Source organism: Calonectris borealis, chromosome Z (genome assembly GCF_964195595.1).
Source record: "Calonectris borealis chromosome Z, bCalBor7.hap1.2, whole genome shotgun sequence".
Lineage (NCBI taxonomy): Eukaryota > Metazoa > Chordata > Aves > Procellariiformes > Procellariidae > Calonectris > Calonectris borealis.
In genome coordinates this window covers 51,082,596-51,098,054 of record NC_134352.1, presented here as the reverse complement: position 1 = coordinate 51,098,054, position 15,459 = coordinate 51,082,596, and the positions used below count along the sequence as shown (strand labels likewise).

General features: G+C 39.1%; 1 protein-coding gene across 2 annotated transcripts in view; it reads right to left on the bottom strand.

Annotated features, from left to right (window-relative positions):
* Nucleotides 1-15,459, bottom strand: part of BNC2 (basonuclin zinc finger protein 2) — a 244,169-nt gene that overhangs the window by 108,060 nt on the left and 120,650 nt on the right. For both annotated transcript variants that reach the window (XM_075136751.1, XM_075136750.1), the window contains exon 3: nt 10,942-11,044. In XM_075136751.1, the coding sequence (XP_074992852.1) occupies nt 10,942-11,044 (103 nt within the window). The remainder of the gene's footprint in view (nt 1-10,941; nt 11,045-15,459) is intronic.

Genomic DNA, 15,459 nt, shown 5'->3' with positions numbered 1-15,459 from the left:
ATGTTCGCTAAGACACTGCGGATTTCAAAAGATCATGGAAGGAGAGTAAGTAAAGCATATTCTGATTCACAGGCAAAACCAACTTTTCCTTCTGCCTTTTACTGTATTTAAAAGCTAATAATGGAAACCATTTGCCAAATGCATTTAGCCTCTGACAGAGGGACACATATGTGATCTCCTAATTTACAGCTTGCATGTACAGATGTTCACACTAAGTAAAAGGATTCTTAATAGCATTTTAAAATTAAATGTGTGTTGATAATAGGTGTTTCAAACCCAAACAACACAGCAACTAAACTGATAAATGTCTTCATGCCTCACCATGCCTCATGCTCTAACAACATTTTTATAACAGATCAAAAAAAAACCCCCAGCACTTCAGTTGCATGTACACAAAATAAATGTTATTAAAAAAAGTCTGAATGAAAACTTTCATTAATTTTTCTGTCTATGATCTGATTCCAAGTTGAAACATTTAGATTGCTACTAGGTTTATGTAGCCGAAAGCAGAACCACAGTTTGTTCACAGACGTTGCTTGCTGTCTGCGTTTTTTTTTATCCCTTTGCAAAACTTTGAACCCCATCCAGCTTTGACACACTGCCTCTTCAGTTAATAACTATCAAGTTTCCCCTTGTCTCCTGTCTACTTTTCTTTGAGGCAATTGCGCACTCAGCACCCTGAGATAATAACACACATCTATAAGATAAAAGCAATGGCATTAATGTAATTGTCTGCCTTTCTCTCTTTAGCCTAATCTTTTTTTTCCTTCAGTTTTGACTGCCTCTGTGACACCTGTTTTTGTCTCCTCTGATCCTACGACAGGTTTTCCGCTGACAAGGTTTTTGCCTGACAGAGATTCTGCCAGACAAGAACATAATAAAATATGAAGAACTGCTTGTCAGAGTTCCTGCCAATGCTCACATGAAATAGGGGAAAAAAAAATCCTTTTTTTTTTTTAAAGGGGCCCTGTGCTGGTCGGTTTTGGCCTGTCAGGAAAACAGCCTCCCTCGCCAATTCCTGCAAGCCAAACAGGTGTTTTCTTTTATGTTTTCTTTCTATACAAAAAACTTTTCCTTCGATAGTGGAAAACATGATTACAGAGGAAAAAAGAAGAACAAAAAAAAAAAACCAAAATGTTTTTTCCTAAAAATGAAGGTTAGACCTAACTTTGTGTAGTGGTACCTCATGAGCATGTTTTTAATTCAGAATTGACCCCTTAAATAAATAAATAAAGTGGTAAGCTTTTTCTCCTTCCTCTTTGTTGATAGCTAACATGTTGATAGCTAACAAGCTGTAAAGGACCTTCATTCCAAGTTCTCAGGAAAACATCTGAGCTACTAGACATTTCCCGCGTGGGCATACTGCAGGAATGAAGACACCTGACTATGGAGGCCATGGTAGGGAAGATGAGACAGAGTCTATTGTCTTCTGTGGGATTTGGACCTTGCAGTCCTCTCCGACAGTGTGTGCATTTCTGCCTATGTGAAGGAGGACTTCAGCACTGATGATTACCCTGATGGAGAAACACATGTAGATTAATCATGTGACCGTCCCCACACACAGCTGCTTTTGTGTGTGTTGGTATCATCTGTCACCTCAGCTAGAGACAGCAACTATTGATCAGTCCACGGTGTCACGGCCCTGAGTGCACAAACTGGCCTTCATTGCGCTGACCAGCCTCTCTGGAGATCTCCATCCTGCATTCTCAGTTCATGGGTCCAGGACCCCTACTAAAGCTCACGCCTGGACCTTCATTCCCTACCTAAGGTACATCGTAGGTGTGCCTGTCTGTAGTCCTGTCTTCTAGATGACCCTCAGACCCATGTTACAGCCTGGTCTTCAGCCCTGTCTCTGGCCTCACCGTCTTTTGTTTCTAACTGGAGCCCCTGACCTAACTCATTCCCTTGCCATGCCTGAGGTTGTCAATGACCCAGTTACCAGAACCTGGTTCCGTCTACCCTGATCAGACCTCGAGGAACTGTGCCCATGGTGCAGGCATGGCCAGTGCTGGAGTTGACCTTGACTCCTGGCTCAGACCCCTTTGTTGGGCAGCTCCACTTTTGCTGCTCCTTGACACATGGATTGACAGTGTCATTGTTGAAACCTACAATTTATAATGGAAGCCATTAAATTAATATATCTCTTTCTATTATCCTGACTAGTGATTCATCTTCAATCTTTCCTATCTCTTGTCTCCAAGCAAAATGTCTCCTTCCTATCAGCCATTAACAACTTCCTAAAAATATTCTCTCCCTTAATAATGGTGAGATTGGAGTTAATATGTATCTTAATGGTCCTAATACCACCTGGTTGTCATACTGTATACAGGGAGACAGAAGCACATTGGGAGTCCTGGATTGTGGTCTGGATTTGGAGGATTTCCATCTTAATCCGAATGCACCTCAAATTCCATTAACTGTGATTCACAGATTCACAGAAAGTCTGGGTTGGAAGGGATTTATGCAGATTGCCTGGTGCAGCGTTCTATTGAAAGCAGGGCCTCAGATTAGGTTATCTCTGGTCAAGCTGAGTCTTTGATATTTACAGTGGGGGAAATTCCACCACTTCTCCAGGCAACCTATTCCTCTATCTTTTATGCAGCCTTGAAAACAGTAATGAAAATGCAACAGGCACTGCCGACCTGTTAGCGTCATTCTGTTTGGATGGAGTAGTGCGTTGAAGAGGCATTTCACAAAGGCAAGCCAAGACCATGGTGGTGTTTCAGTCTAGGGTGTTAACTCTGGTTCAAGCCTATAAAATGCTCTCCCGCAGGTGCTAAACCACCTCAGTTTTCCCAGGAAAACCTGCTGTCCTACAGTTGCTGACAGCTGAAGATGTTCAGACCCTGGTAAGACTGGTTCATGCAGCTAGTTCTACCACTCATAAACATCAATCTTTCCCACCCCAATTCATGTACTGTGACCATTTCACAAAGCTCCTGTTAAATATACTTCAGAAAAATTTACTGTAATCAATTAGAATGTAATTAAAGAAGTATTTGAGACTCATGTGATATATTTCTTGTATTATCTTTTCTATTTCTAAAATCCAGATGGAAATGGGATAATAAAGTAACACTATTGTCTGCTAAATTAATCTGGGGCAAGTTTCCTCATAATGCTACAGCTCAAATTGAAATTGTTTCTAGTAGGTAAAAAAAAAATATGTTTTTTCCATTGAACTTCACATTTGCAAAACAGAAAGCTGAGGTGAAGTTACCCACGGTATTATCGTTACTTTGTAACATCTGAAAGCAGTATGAATTTTTCATTCTTGCAGTCAAATCCCATTTTAACCTTATGAAGCTATATGGAATGGAGTGGTAGGGTTTGTTTCATTTAGAGCTCTTTCAATTTGTGTTCTGCTTAACCTAGTGAACCCTAGTTAATTAAGATGTTCCTATAAACAATTAAGCTTCTTGTAGGATCGTTAAGAAGATATAAAAATTTATGATGTAATAAAGCGTAATAAAATGATAAAGTGGTTAGCACATCACAGCAATTCATGTGCAGCAGCATAGGTGTTAAAAGAGACAAGTAAGCAGGTACTATCACCTAAACAGCCTGGAGAATTGTGGATGCATGTTGCAGAAGCCCACCACTGCTGCCCCACAAATCCGCTGGTGATTTGCACTCTCAGGTCCCACAGAATTCTAGGCTCACCTAGGAATCAAGCAGTGAGCACCAGACACTCTTTTGCTCCTATCTGTAACTATGCTGAACTTCCTGTCACCACACTTCAGGGGGCAAGATCAAGGGTTTCACTATCTTTCCAAAAAGCAGCCTCTGCTATGTCTGGAAAGAGGAGTGCCAAGTACTATTAAAAAATCATTCTTTTTATTGCCTGTGCTGCATCTTGCACATAGCAAGTCTATTTTTTTCCTTACTGGATTCTCTCCTTAAGAAGAGAGGATAAGACATCATTGCCGAAGACATCTCCTAACTTTTTATCCTATGGTATTGGGTGTACAAAATGCAATGAAGCCTTCTCTGAAAAATGTAAATTTAGGAATGACCGGCACCAAATAACAATATGTCTTGCACTTTTGAAATACCTTTAGTCTAAACCTCGCTGGGCATTTTATAGCTAGTCAAGGGAGATGATAGCTATAAAAGTGGCATTAAATGTATTTCAGAGTTGCCAATGAGTATCTGGTAGTATTAATGCCAGTTCTGTGAGAGTACAAAGTGTGACAAGTAAATTAAAAGTTTTTCAGACAATAAAACATTCACAATGAGAAAGGGCTTCACTTTGAGATGTGAATATAGCCCAACCCAGCAGAAAAGGGCAGTATGCTTCAGAATGGGTCATGGTCTCTTTAGGGCTTACCAGGCACTGGAGCAGTCCCTAGCTGACTACTTAATGTCTGATCAGGGATAATCTCACCTGATGACGTCCAAGGGACATTGGCATATTCAAACCCAGGGCTGCGAGCCAATAAAGTTGGGGAGAGGGAGAAAGGTCTAACCTCTTCCTGATTGTGTTAAGATGTCCTGTGGGTGGCAGGGAAGATGAGAAAAAAGTTTTTAATCTGAATGGACCCCCAGGGAAATCCAGGGACGTGTGAATGTGAACGTATGTAAGTTAGAGCCTATGGTTTACCCCCAGGGAAAACCTTACTCGACACCTGAGGATGTCAAATTTGCATGAGGACTAAACCCTTGACCATATGGTTATGTAAGTATCAGCTGCATACAAGCATGGAAGAGGAAGGCTTTTTATTTGATCTTGGGGTAACTAAGCATTATTTCCTTTCTGTCACTTGTGTCTTATAACCCTTTGAAACAATACTGTTTGTCTTGGATGCTCTAATACTTGGATATTCTCATTTGCTTTTACCTCAGCTTGACTTGCATTAAGGGTGATCTTGGAGTAACCCAAAGCAAATGCTACATCACTTCATTCCTACCAATGTGGCAGGCTTTAAAACAGATACTGGGTCAGAGTACCCACAAGATAACAGAATGCATCTTCTCTGTGCCACATTGGCCGCTTTGGGAATTGCTGCTGAAGGGAAGCAAAAAGGGATGGCATAGGCAGAAGGGGGAACTTTAAAAAGTGTTTACCAGTAATGAATGTTAATCAGGAAATGTTCCTGGAAGCAACTGGGTAATGAAAAATATGCCTCAGCCTTCAGGGTCAAAAGGAAGTTATAACAGATAGATTAAAACGATTTTGCCAGTAAAAGACAGGAAAAGCTAGACTGGATCTAAAATAGTGTTACTTTAAAAGTCATGACGAGCTAGCCTTTGTTATCAATGAATTGTAGATAATCACTTTGCTAAAAATCTCTATGTAACTAAAAAACAAAAGAAATCTATGATGTTCTCAAGTCATTTTAAAGCATTTTAAAGAATTAAATAAACTGAATAGAAGGAAACAAGTATGTTCAGCATGCTAAAATTGTGATTGTTTTTAATATCCTATGGAACAATACAAAAATAACCCAATTATTTCACCAGTAAACTATAATAATAGGATTACAATTCTCCTTTCCTTTTTTAGTATTTATTCTCTATCATCTCCAATTTTAAGTAAAGAACAACATGGCAGTTCTGGAGACTCTAAGATCTGTGATATGTTTTTGTTTTGGTTTGGTTTGTTTTGTTTTGTTAGGGATGATCTTTGACTTTGCAAACCTGGATTTCTTTCACTTAACAGCTTTGGACTGAGACAAATATAGGAACCCTGCTGATTTTTATTTCAGCATAGCACTCCTCTTCCTTCCCGCCTCATTCCCCTTGCAGCTCACATTTAAAATCTAAACCTGAACCAAGTCCTTTCAGCAACTTCAGGGGAAGGGAGATAAGCAGTTTCTAAAATTTCCACAGCATTATTCTTTTTCTTTTTACACCTGTCCTTCCTTTCTTTTGTTCTCACTTCACGTTTCTTTTACCTGACAATTTCATGACCTACCATATAGAAACTCAGAAAACTCAACCATTCTGAATGAAGAAGTCACAGTCATGTCATGTGTCTGACTTTATGACAGAGCATTCTCCATTTTCTAGTGGAGGTTGTTGTTTTCATTGTTAGTCTCATTTACAGCAAGCTAATACATGCATTATATAAATACTGGCAGCAGAAAACTTCCTTCACAAGGTGAAAGTGCAACCCACATGGCAAGTCTCTGAGCACGAGTATTCACTGGATGGCAGCTTTTAAACTGAAAAAGTGTAATGGATTTGCCCTACGTGCCAAAATCTACTAGTTAATGTCATTTTCATTAAAACTGAAAGAACTTAATCTCAAAGTTACTAGAGAAAAGGCCTGGCCAAGTCTTGGACTGGAGATGGGGCTGTATGTGGCCTCATCATACCTCAGAGCGGTACTAAAGCCTACTTGAATAAATAGCCCAGCCCCGAGCTGTGCCGATTGGCATGATGCAAATGAAAAGGCATCAAAGCTTACTAGAGGACTAAGGATCAGCTTTCACTGAGAGAAAAAAAAAGAAGGAAGACAGCAAAAACATTCACAGGATACTTCATTTCATAGAGTAGATCGAACAGTGTGAAATTCAGCTAGTCCAAGAATGCACAGTATACCAAAAACATCTGAAAAACATGCTGCTGCTGTCTGATTGAGTTTTACCAGTGATCAGTTTGAGGGCAAGACAGAGAACTAGATTTCTAATTTTCTGACTCTCTTTGAAACAAGGTGACAATTACTTCAGACAAATTTAGTAATATTATACTGTGGTTTTTTAAATCACTGTGAAGTCTGAGATACTGAAACTAAAGTAAATAGAACAAATGTCATAAATAATAGCTTTATTCTACTATGACATATGGCACCTTGGCACACTTTTTTAGAGCAAAACAGTTACAAGAGAGGGTAAACTGTATTTCCCATTGATACTGCATTGGGTCTTTTGATCTGTTGGACTAGGTATAATACAAATATTTCTGCTAGCAGTACGGTAGTTGTTATTCTGACATCAATGACAAACATACAAGGCAAAATGCAAAGTCAATGAAATCAACATCTTTTTACTGCAGACTTGCTTAATTTCTTTCCTAGGCTCAGATACTTCTGCTAGCGGAAGTGGGTGGCAAATAAAGTGGGGGTTTTTTCATTATTTCCAATAAATTTTGAGTTAGTGAATTTTGTGCTAAAGCTAATAAAATGTCATAGTATAGTATGTTACTTTTAATATAACAAAAATATCAGGACAAGAAACCAATTCAAGCACTCAAGAAAGTCTTAATTTTTTGTAGTCATCTCACTCCTACATTATTTAAAAGCCACAAAATAGCAATTGCCTCTGTGAAAATAAATTCTCCTTAAAAAAATCGACTATTAAGATTTTAATAAGGTTTTCTTTTTCACCACATGGACTATAGAATGTATCTTAACCATTAAAAAAAAATAGAAGGAAAAACATCTGACTGTTATCTGTTTGCCTGTTTGAGGCCTACGAAATGTCTTATCCAATTTAAACCATTTATTTTTTGTTTTAGAAAATAAATCCCCACCCAAGCTGACAATATGAAAGCCAGGCTTCAGCTGAAAACAAATTAAAACAGTCTAGTTATCCAAATCCCTTAAAATATCCAGAGATTCACACCAGCAATAACCCATTCTCCATTATGCACAGCAGTACGAGAAAATGCTGCTACGCTCTACGCAGCTTTTGGCTTCAGCCTTAAAAACACTGATGGTAGGATTACCAATGTAGCACAGGGGTGCAGGGTCAAAACTCAATAAACTGAACTTCTGCCAACAGAAACATTTATCTTGCCACAAAAGAACTCCTCTGATGAATCTGTTCATATATTGACAATCCCACTTTTGGCAACCCCAGACAGAAGAAATTGAACTTGTAGGAAACTTTTCCTTTCAAGATGTGTGCAGCTCATTTTAGGTGAGTGAGGAAAAACATGAGAAAGACAATGGAAGCAGGAAAAAAGAAAACAGGCCAGCAGTTGCTAAGTGCAATAATACTGTTGTGGCTGTATGCCCTTTCCTCCTCACTCCAAGAATTCCAACATTTTAAATGGCAGTTATTAACATGAATTAACTCTGCACAGATTAGTCAAGTACAGCATGAGAAGACTGCAGTTCTAAGCTATTTTTGATCTATTCAGTTAATTATGATTCTAGGTTATCAGAACTGAATAAGCACAGTACTTCCTGTTGGAAACACCTATTCTTTGATAATTACATTCAGTAAAGCACTACATCATGTGTCAAGGAGCTGAGTTGAAATTCATTAATAAAAATCAGAAGGAAACCCTTTAATTAAAGCAGCAGGAAATACTATTTGCATTCAGGGAACAACTTCTGAAAGTACCGTGCTAACGGTTTAAAGAAAACCACTTCTGAACAGCAACCTGACTCAGTCATTTTGAAATCCAGGCACTACAATGCAATGAATTGATCAGTCTCCTGAATGCTGCCCTCAAAATCCTGGAAAACAGCTAAGTTCAAGAATTGAAGCAGATGCATCATAGTCTCCAGGAAGTAATTTATAGGCCTGTGCTTTTAGTATGTATATGAAACATACATCTGACTTGTCTCGCTCTGCCATAAAATGTAAATACTCCAGACGAATGTACACAAAGTGTACTAAAAAAAATAAATCAGAGCGTTCTTTGCTTGGTGCAGTAGTAAAACAAACACTTTCTAATAATATATAGCTGTATTAAGTTTTCTACTTGGAATGTTAAGCACTCAGGTACAGAAGCAGGTGGTGTATCCCTGATCATCACATTCACCTTTCAACTTTCTGGATTTGTAAAACAGGGACATTTCTATTATACACACTGTGGTAATCTCAGATTACTGTCATGTATTCTGATTTTGAATTCAACCACTTCACAGGGAAGAATTTATCAGGAAAATCTGATCACACTCTTGTAAGATGTACTGGTTAAAAAGAAAATGCAGGATGCCCACATGCCAGAATCTAAGTGCTAAACTCCTGATTTCTATTACTCAACAGGAGGACACCCTGGAAAATAGCTAGACAAGTCTTCCCTATCTGTGAATCAGCAAAACCTCAGATGCTGATTCTACACAAAGCCTGAAGCATGCCTGAAATACAGAAATTTTGCAAGGTTTAGCGATCCTTCCAAGAAATGCGAATCTGGTTACACTGTGACTGGAGATATCTTTCTGGGAATTAAGAGGAGCGAAAATAAGCTGTGTCCCTACAGAATCTAGTATATAATAAATCTGCAACCAGCTATCAGATTGGTGGTGGTAGGGTATTTCTAGGCAGGCTGTATATATTACCATGCAGTGACAAAGGGCTGCATGGTACCTGCATTCCTGCTTTCCTTTCCATGAATGTTTTAAAAACTTCTCTGGCAGTCTGTGCTGTTGAATTTATTGAGCAATCACACTTGCCATATGTCAGCATGCTCAGGCACAAATACACACAGACATGTAGTAAATATACAGAGATCCAGTGCATCTTAGGAGGGAAGAACTAAGCTTCCACCCCAGGACTCATCAAAAAAAGGGAAGTGATCGTGCCCCTGTACTCGGCACTGGTGAGGCCGCACCTCGAATACTGTGTTCAGTTTTGGGCCCCTCACTGCAAGAAGGACATGGAGGTGTTGGGGCGTGTCCAGAGAAGGGCAACGAAGCTGGTGAAGGGCCTGGAGCACAAGTCTTATGAGGAGCGGCTGAGGGAACTGGGGTTGTTTAGTCTGGAGAAGAGGAGGCTGAGGGGAGACCTCATCGCGCTCTACAACTACCTGAAAGGAGGTTGTAGCAAGGTGGGTGTTGGTCTCTTCTCCCAAGTAACTAGCAATAGGACGAGAGTAAATGGCCTCAAGTTGCGCCAAGGGAGGTTTAGATTGGACATTAGGAGAAATTTCTTGACTGAAAGAGTGGTCAGGCCTTGGAACAGGCTGCCCAGGGAAGTGGTTGAGTCATCATCCCTGGAAGTATTTAAAAGCCGTGTAGATGAGGAGCTTAGGGACATGGTGTAGTGGGCATGGTGGTGTTGGGTTGATGGTTGGACTCGATGATCTTAGAGGTCTTTTCCAACCTTAATGATTCTATGATTCTATGAAAATAAAATAAAAGTTATAGAATATAACCCACTGAATGTCTGGCAGAAGTGGGGAATGAAGACTGTGCTTGCTTGGGTGCCAATAGCCTCAACCATGAGAAGAAATCTCCAACATTAATTTCTTCTGCAAACATAGCAATCTTTCCCTTTTTTCCGTTTTTTGTCTTTTTTTTTTTCGTTAAACCATTTTAGGCATCCTCTTTATTTGCCTTCCAATTGTGTATACAGCGCTCTCTTTCTCTCTCATGCATAGCTTAATCAAGACTGTCAAGTTAAAAAAACCACCAAACACACAAAATAGTTAAGGATAAATCAAATGGAAGGTCTGTAAGTGTATTTTGATGCCTTTATACAGGATCTGAGCATTCTAATCCCTCCTTTCTTTCTTTAGCTACTTAAACATGGGAAGAGAGGTTCAACTCACAGATCATATATGCACACTTTTGTTGAGCCATATAGGATACACTCATTTCATTCTGACATCCAAGCTCTGAAAGTTTGACATTGGTATGTTTGAATTTCCATTAGGGTCAGTGACTTATTGGCTGATGCTTCTTTGCAATACAAACTCTGCTGTGCAACCATACTATAAACTTTTTGCCTTTCTGCTAAACCCTGCTAGAACTACATTATTTCCTGGAGGCTAGAATATTCTTTTGAGCTGTACACAAGCTGTGGAACTCCAGTGGCACTTGAAGCTATTGCCAGAATAACAGACCCTCACTTTTCCATCCTAGAAATTGCTGTAAAAAAAGTATGTGCATGCATAGGCATGCACAAACCCAGAGTGCACGCACATGCATGTACAGACAAATAGGTATCACTACTGTCTATATCACTCCAGCTCTTAGTATTTAAAGACACTGTGAGAGATGGACAGAATAGAGAAGACAAGCCCGGAACAGACATTTCTTACCATGTGCCACCCAGCCATGTTTACACTGATCACACGTTCTCAGGTTAATCTTCCCTGGCTGAAAACATTCACATGTGCAATTTACCAGTGTACAGCGGATGGCCTGGAAAAAGAAACAGAAAACACATATTAATTAATGTTTGTCTTTCTTCTTGTACAAATCTGATGTGAGGGCTAGAAGGGTATTAACTGTACAGCAAAAACCAGCCTTCTAACATTCAAAACGTTGCTCATTCTTTTAAGTACAGATTAATTTTCTTTCAAAAACATACATCAGTATCCCTGAGCAATGACAACCAAAATGCTTATTCAATAATAACATAGTCTGTTGTCCCATGGAGATTAATACACTCCTAAAGTCTTTAAAAGAATTGCTCTATTTCCTTTAGGAAAAAAAAGAAGTAGGATGAGGATTCCGTAGGTGTTCCACAAATTTCCTGGTTTTGCACCAACTGCCTGAAGGAAAATGTTACTAGTGATGTCTTACCATAGCAGCGTATCAGCTTGATTAAAACCAAGAGCAAAATGAGGAAACAAAAACATACAAAAAGAAAAACTACACATCTCCTTCCCCTTCCCCCATGGTATCCAAAGGTTGTTCTCAAGTTTCATTTTGGGGCTAACATAAGATATAACTCCGCTACAGAAAGGAGTCATGAATTTGATGTGTTCCCAAAATGGGATAAAATGATCAAGGTACAAGAACAGCACTGGTTCATAAAACATCCTGTAACTTCCCGATGCATCTATCACTTTCTCCAACATTTAGGCATAACCTTTTACCTCTTCGTACTCCCTGTTTATGAAACATGTATTTCCCTGCAAAAGACGCAAAAGATGAAACTATTTCAAAGCAGCAATGCTAAAACTCCAGTCCCATGCAGATATCTAAAATTTGCTTAAATAATACACCTTATTAATATCTCATCTCCCTTTTAAAAATTATTTCAAAAATTCAACAGGTTTACTTTGACAGGGGCTAGCTACGTCCACAGAAGAGTGAATATAAATTGAATGAGACTCTTTTTAATGCGTAACAGACATATGTTTTTAAATAGTATAGAAGATGACCTGTGCACTTCAAACTGCTACTAATAAATTTATGGCATGCATTTAGATGTAATTTGCATGGAGATTACTGAGACAGAGAGGCTTATTCTGATCATTCACAGATTAACAATCTACTGTAACTACCAGAGCTGCCAGGAAAAGATATCTCTGTAGATTTAGATGCAATCAATGATTACTTGGGGGCTAAGGTGGGGGAAGGGTGCTTGGTACCTATGGCCACTGAGATACTGAAGCATTATGAAGGCTCTTGCCTGTTCCAAACAATTAACACCCCCCCACGCACACTCTTTCTGTACCAAAAAAGAATTACTTTAACTATACTGACTTAAAGAAAATTACATTCAACTTTAGCTTGGCCAAGTTAAACTCCTTGGTTGCTGACAATGAAAAAGGTTCAGAGTTACTTCAAATGTTTTATCTCTTTACTTATTTATTTGCATCAAACAGCAATTTAAAGCCATTTATAGTACATGGATCCACTTAAAATCTGTATTTCTCTGACAAATTTCTGGACAAAAGTCCTTTCTCCCTCCTATCCTATCTGCTTTTTTACTATCTTCTACTCTCAAAAATTTAGAGGAGAAAAAAAATATCCTGTTCTATAATGCCTGACATTTCAGGGCCTCAGTCCCAATGTCAGCTGTCCAATTACTCATTAGCTAGGTTATAAAACACTGCTGTATGTATGCGTGATTAAAAGAATTAGTAATATGAAATATAAGGGTACCAAAGAAGTGCTGACCGTGCAAGAATAATATATGTGTTTGTGGATTATGAGAAAAAAAATTCTCCTGAAAGGTCCTGTTTCATGTTCGATAGTTTATTGACTCAGTAATATATCAGGTCTCCACCGGTCAGTAATGGTGTTCTTTCTCTAATATGTTCATTAATTAATGAACTCAGTAATTAATTGTACTGCAAGAAGAAGGGCTTACAAAACGGTATTCTTATTTTACCATAAAAGGTTTTCTCACATTCACCACCTTTGTTAAATCTCTGCACCAATGTGACACTCTGTTGTATTTGATGTTATTTTCTCTTGTTCATGTGCCACTTACAGTATGTATAATAGGAGTAATATAGTGTATGTACACATACTAAATGAAATTGTGTCATTTGATAGAGTTGTTTTATTAAGGCTCATCAGCATTTCCATTATAACCCTACCTATTTTTGGCCTAGAGGTCAACAGGTTGCCTGTAAAAATTGGATTCAGCTTGAAGCTGAAATACAATGTTTCAGCCTAAGAGTGAGTTTTATTACATACATTCAAAAATGATCCATTTAGCCATTATAAATTATAAGATGGGGGAAAAAAAGTTTAGAGGTTTCATGTTTCTTTTCCTCTTCCCTGAGTTAAAGAGAGTCTTGATGATGTAAAGTGTTGAAGATTAACTAATTGTAAGATTTTTGTCTTTTATACATACCCTCCAAAAAAAAACTCACGCAAACTTTTCAGAAACATGAAAATGTCAACTTGTTCCTCAAATAACTAAATCTGAAAAGTCTTCAAAAAGAGCTATACATTTTTATAAAGTAATATGGATTGGCATGAGAAACTCCAAAGATAAGTAGCATGGCCAAAACATTCAGCCTGGCCTTACTTGGCTGCTTTTTTTGCAACGGATGTGTTGATGCCAGGTTGTAATCTGGTTTCAGTAGTTTCCCATCCCATCACTGAGAATCCCATGCATACTTCTGAGTGATAAGAATAACCCCTCAAGCTGCAAGATGCTCATTTGGGACTGGAAAAATTCATATTCTAGTTCACATTCTGGCATGGTCTTGGGCAAATTACTTTGTTAGTCTGATGCCTACATTCCCTAAACAATAACCAGACACAATGATAGTGAAGTGTTGTTGTCAGGCTAAATGCAATATAAATTGTGAGGCACTCCATAGTGATGGAGGCTATTGAAAATTGCAAGTAGAATTTAGTCTTTATTTCAAAGACTCATTTTTCACCTTACTCAGTTAATCCAGAATCATTGTAACTACCTCAGATCACTACAATACCCAACATGAAACCAGCGTTACTTGGCAGAGAGAAGATTCAGGACGCCAGGAATAGTGTGTGTTCCTGCACACACAGATGGAACATTAACATTCATTAACATGAAAGAAAGCATTGTCTTTAAAGACCTTCACAATGCAACCAACACATGTACGGAGCCTTGCAAGGATATGCATCTGAATTATTAAAGTATTTTTCTATTGGTTTTCAAGAGCATTTAACTTAGGCATACAAGTCACTGACAGTTTGTGCAACAGGCTCAGGAATGACCCAGAACAGCAGCAGGAGATGAATGTGACATGTATTCACCTAAGAATCCAAAGCTTTAATGCAGCCCCTCCATTCCCCAGTGGTAGGATTTTAAGGTTCAGAGGGGATAAAAGTACAGTAGCTGGTGCGCTTGTAGGTAGCAACATGGATTGGGGTAATTGTGGTTGGACATCTTATTACTGCTTAATTTGAAAGAGGTGGGGTGGAGAACAGGGATAATAGAAAGATCCTGGGTGAGTTTGCAGCAGCTAAATATTGTAGCCATTGTTCAAAACTGTTAAAAAATAGGTATAAAAATCCAAGGGTGTAGCAATGCTAAATTTTTGCCAGAAAATGCTCTGAAAGAGTACTGCTAGGCATTCCAGAAGTCATCCACTGTTATTCTGCCCTCGCAACATACTGCTAAGAAGTTTACGTAATGGGACTCTGTGTTCTACACTGTTTTGTAGGCAAAGACACAGAAATTTTTCCTGACTAAGGTTTTCCTCAGTGTCCTGGATCCAGCTGGGACAGAGTTAACTTTCTTCCCAGTAATTAGGGGTGTGTGTTGTGTTTTGGGTTTGGTATGAAAGTAGCATTGATGGCCCATTGGAGCTTTGGTTGTTGCTGGGTGATGCTTGCACGGGGCGGGGGGTTGGGGGGGGAGGGACAGCCGGGGTGGTGGACCCAGCTGGCCAATGGGGTATTCTATACCATGTGACATCATGCTCAGTATAAAAACCAGGGGGGGGGGGGGCTCGCCCCTTGTTCGTGACACGCAGTCAGCCGTCGGTGAGCAGTTGCATTGTGCATCGCCTGTTTTGTATATTCTGTTATTGTTGTTGTTCTCATTGTTATTATTACTGTTCTACTTCATTTTATTTCAATTATTAAACTGTTTTTATCTCAACCCGGGAGTTTTCCTACTTGTGCCCCCCCGATTCTCTCCCCCATCCCACCAGAGTGGGGGGTGGGGGTGGGGTGGGGTGAGCGAGCGGCTGCGTGGGGTTTATTTGCTGGCTGGGGTTAAACCACGACAGTCCTTTTTGGCACCCAATGTGGGGCAGCGAAGGGTTGAGATAACAACAGATTAATTAGAGCATATTAAGGAATTTATATCTGTTAACGTATTAATTTGTTCTGCACCATGCTCCTGTTTTTACTGTACCTGTTAAAGATTGGAG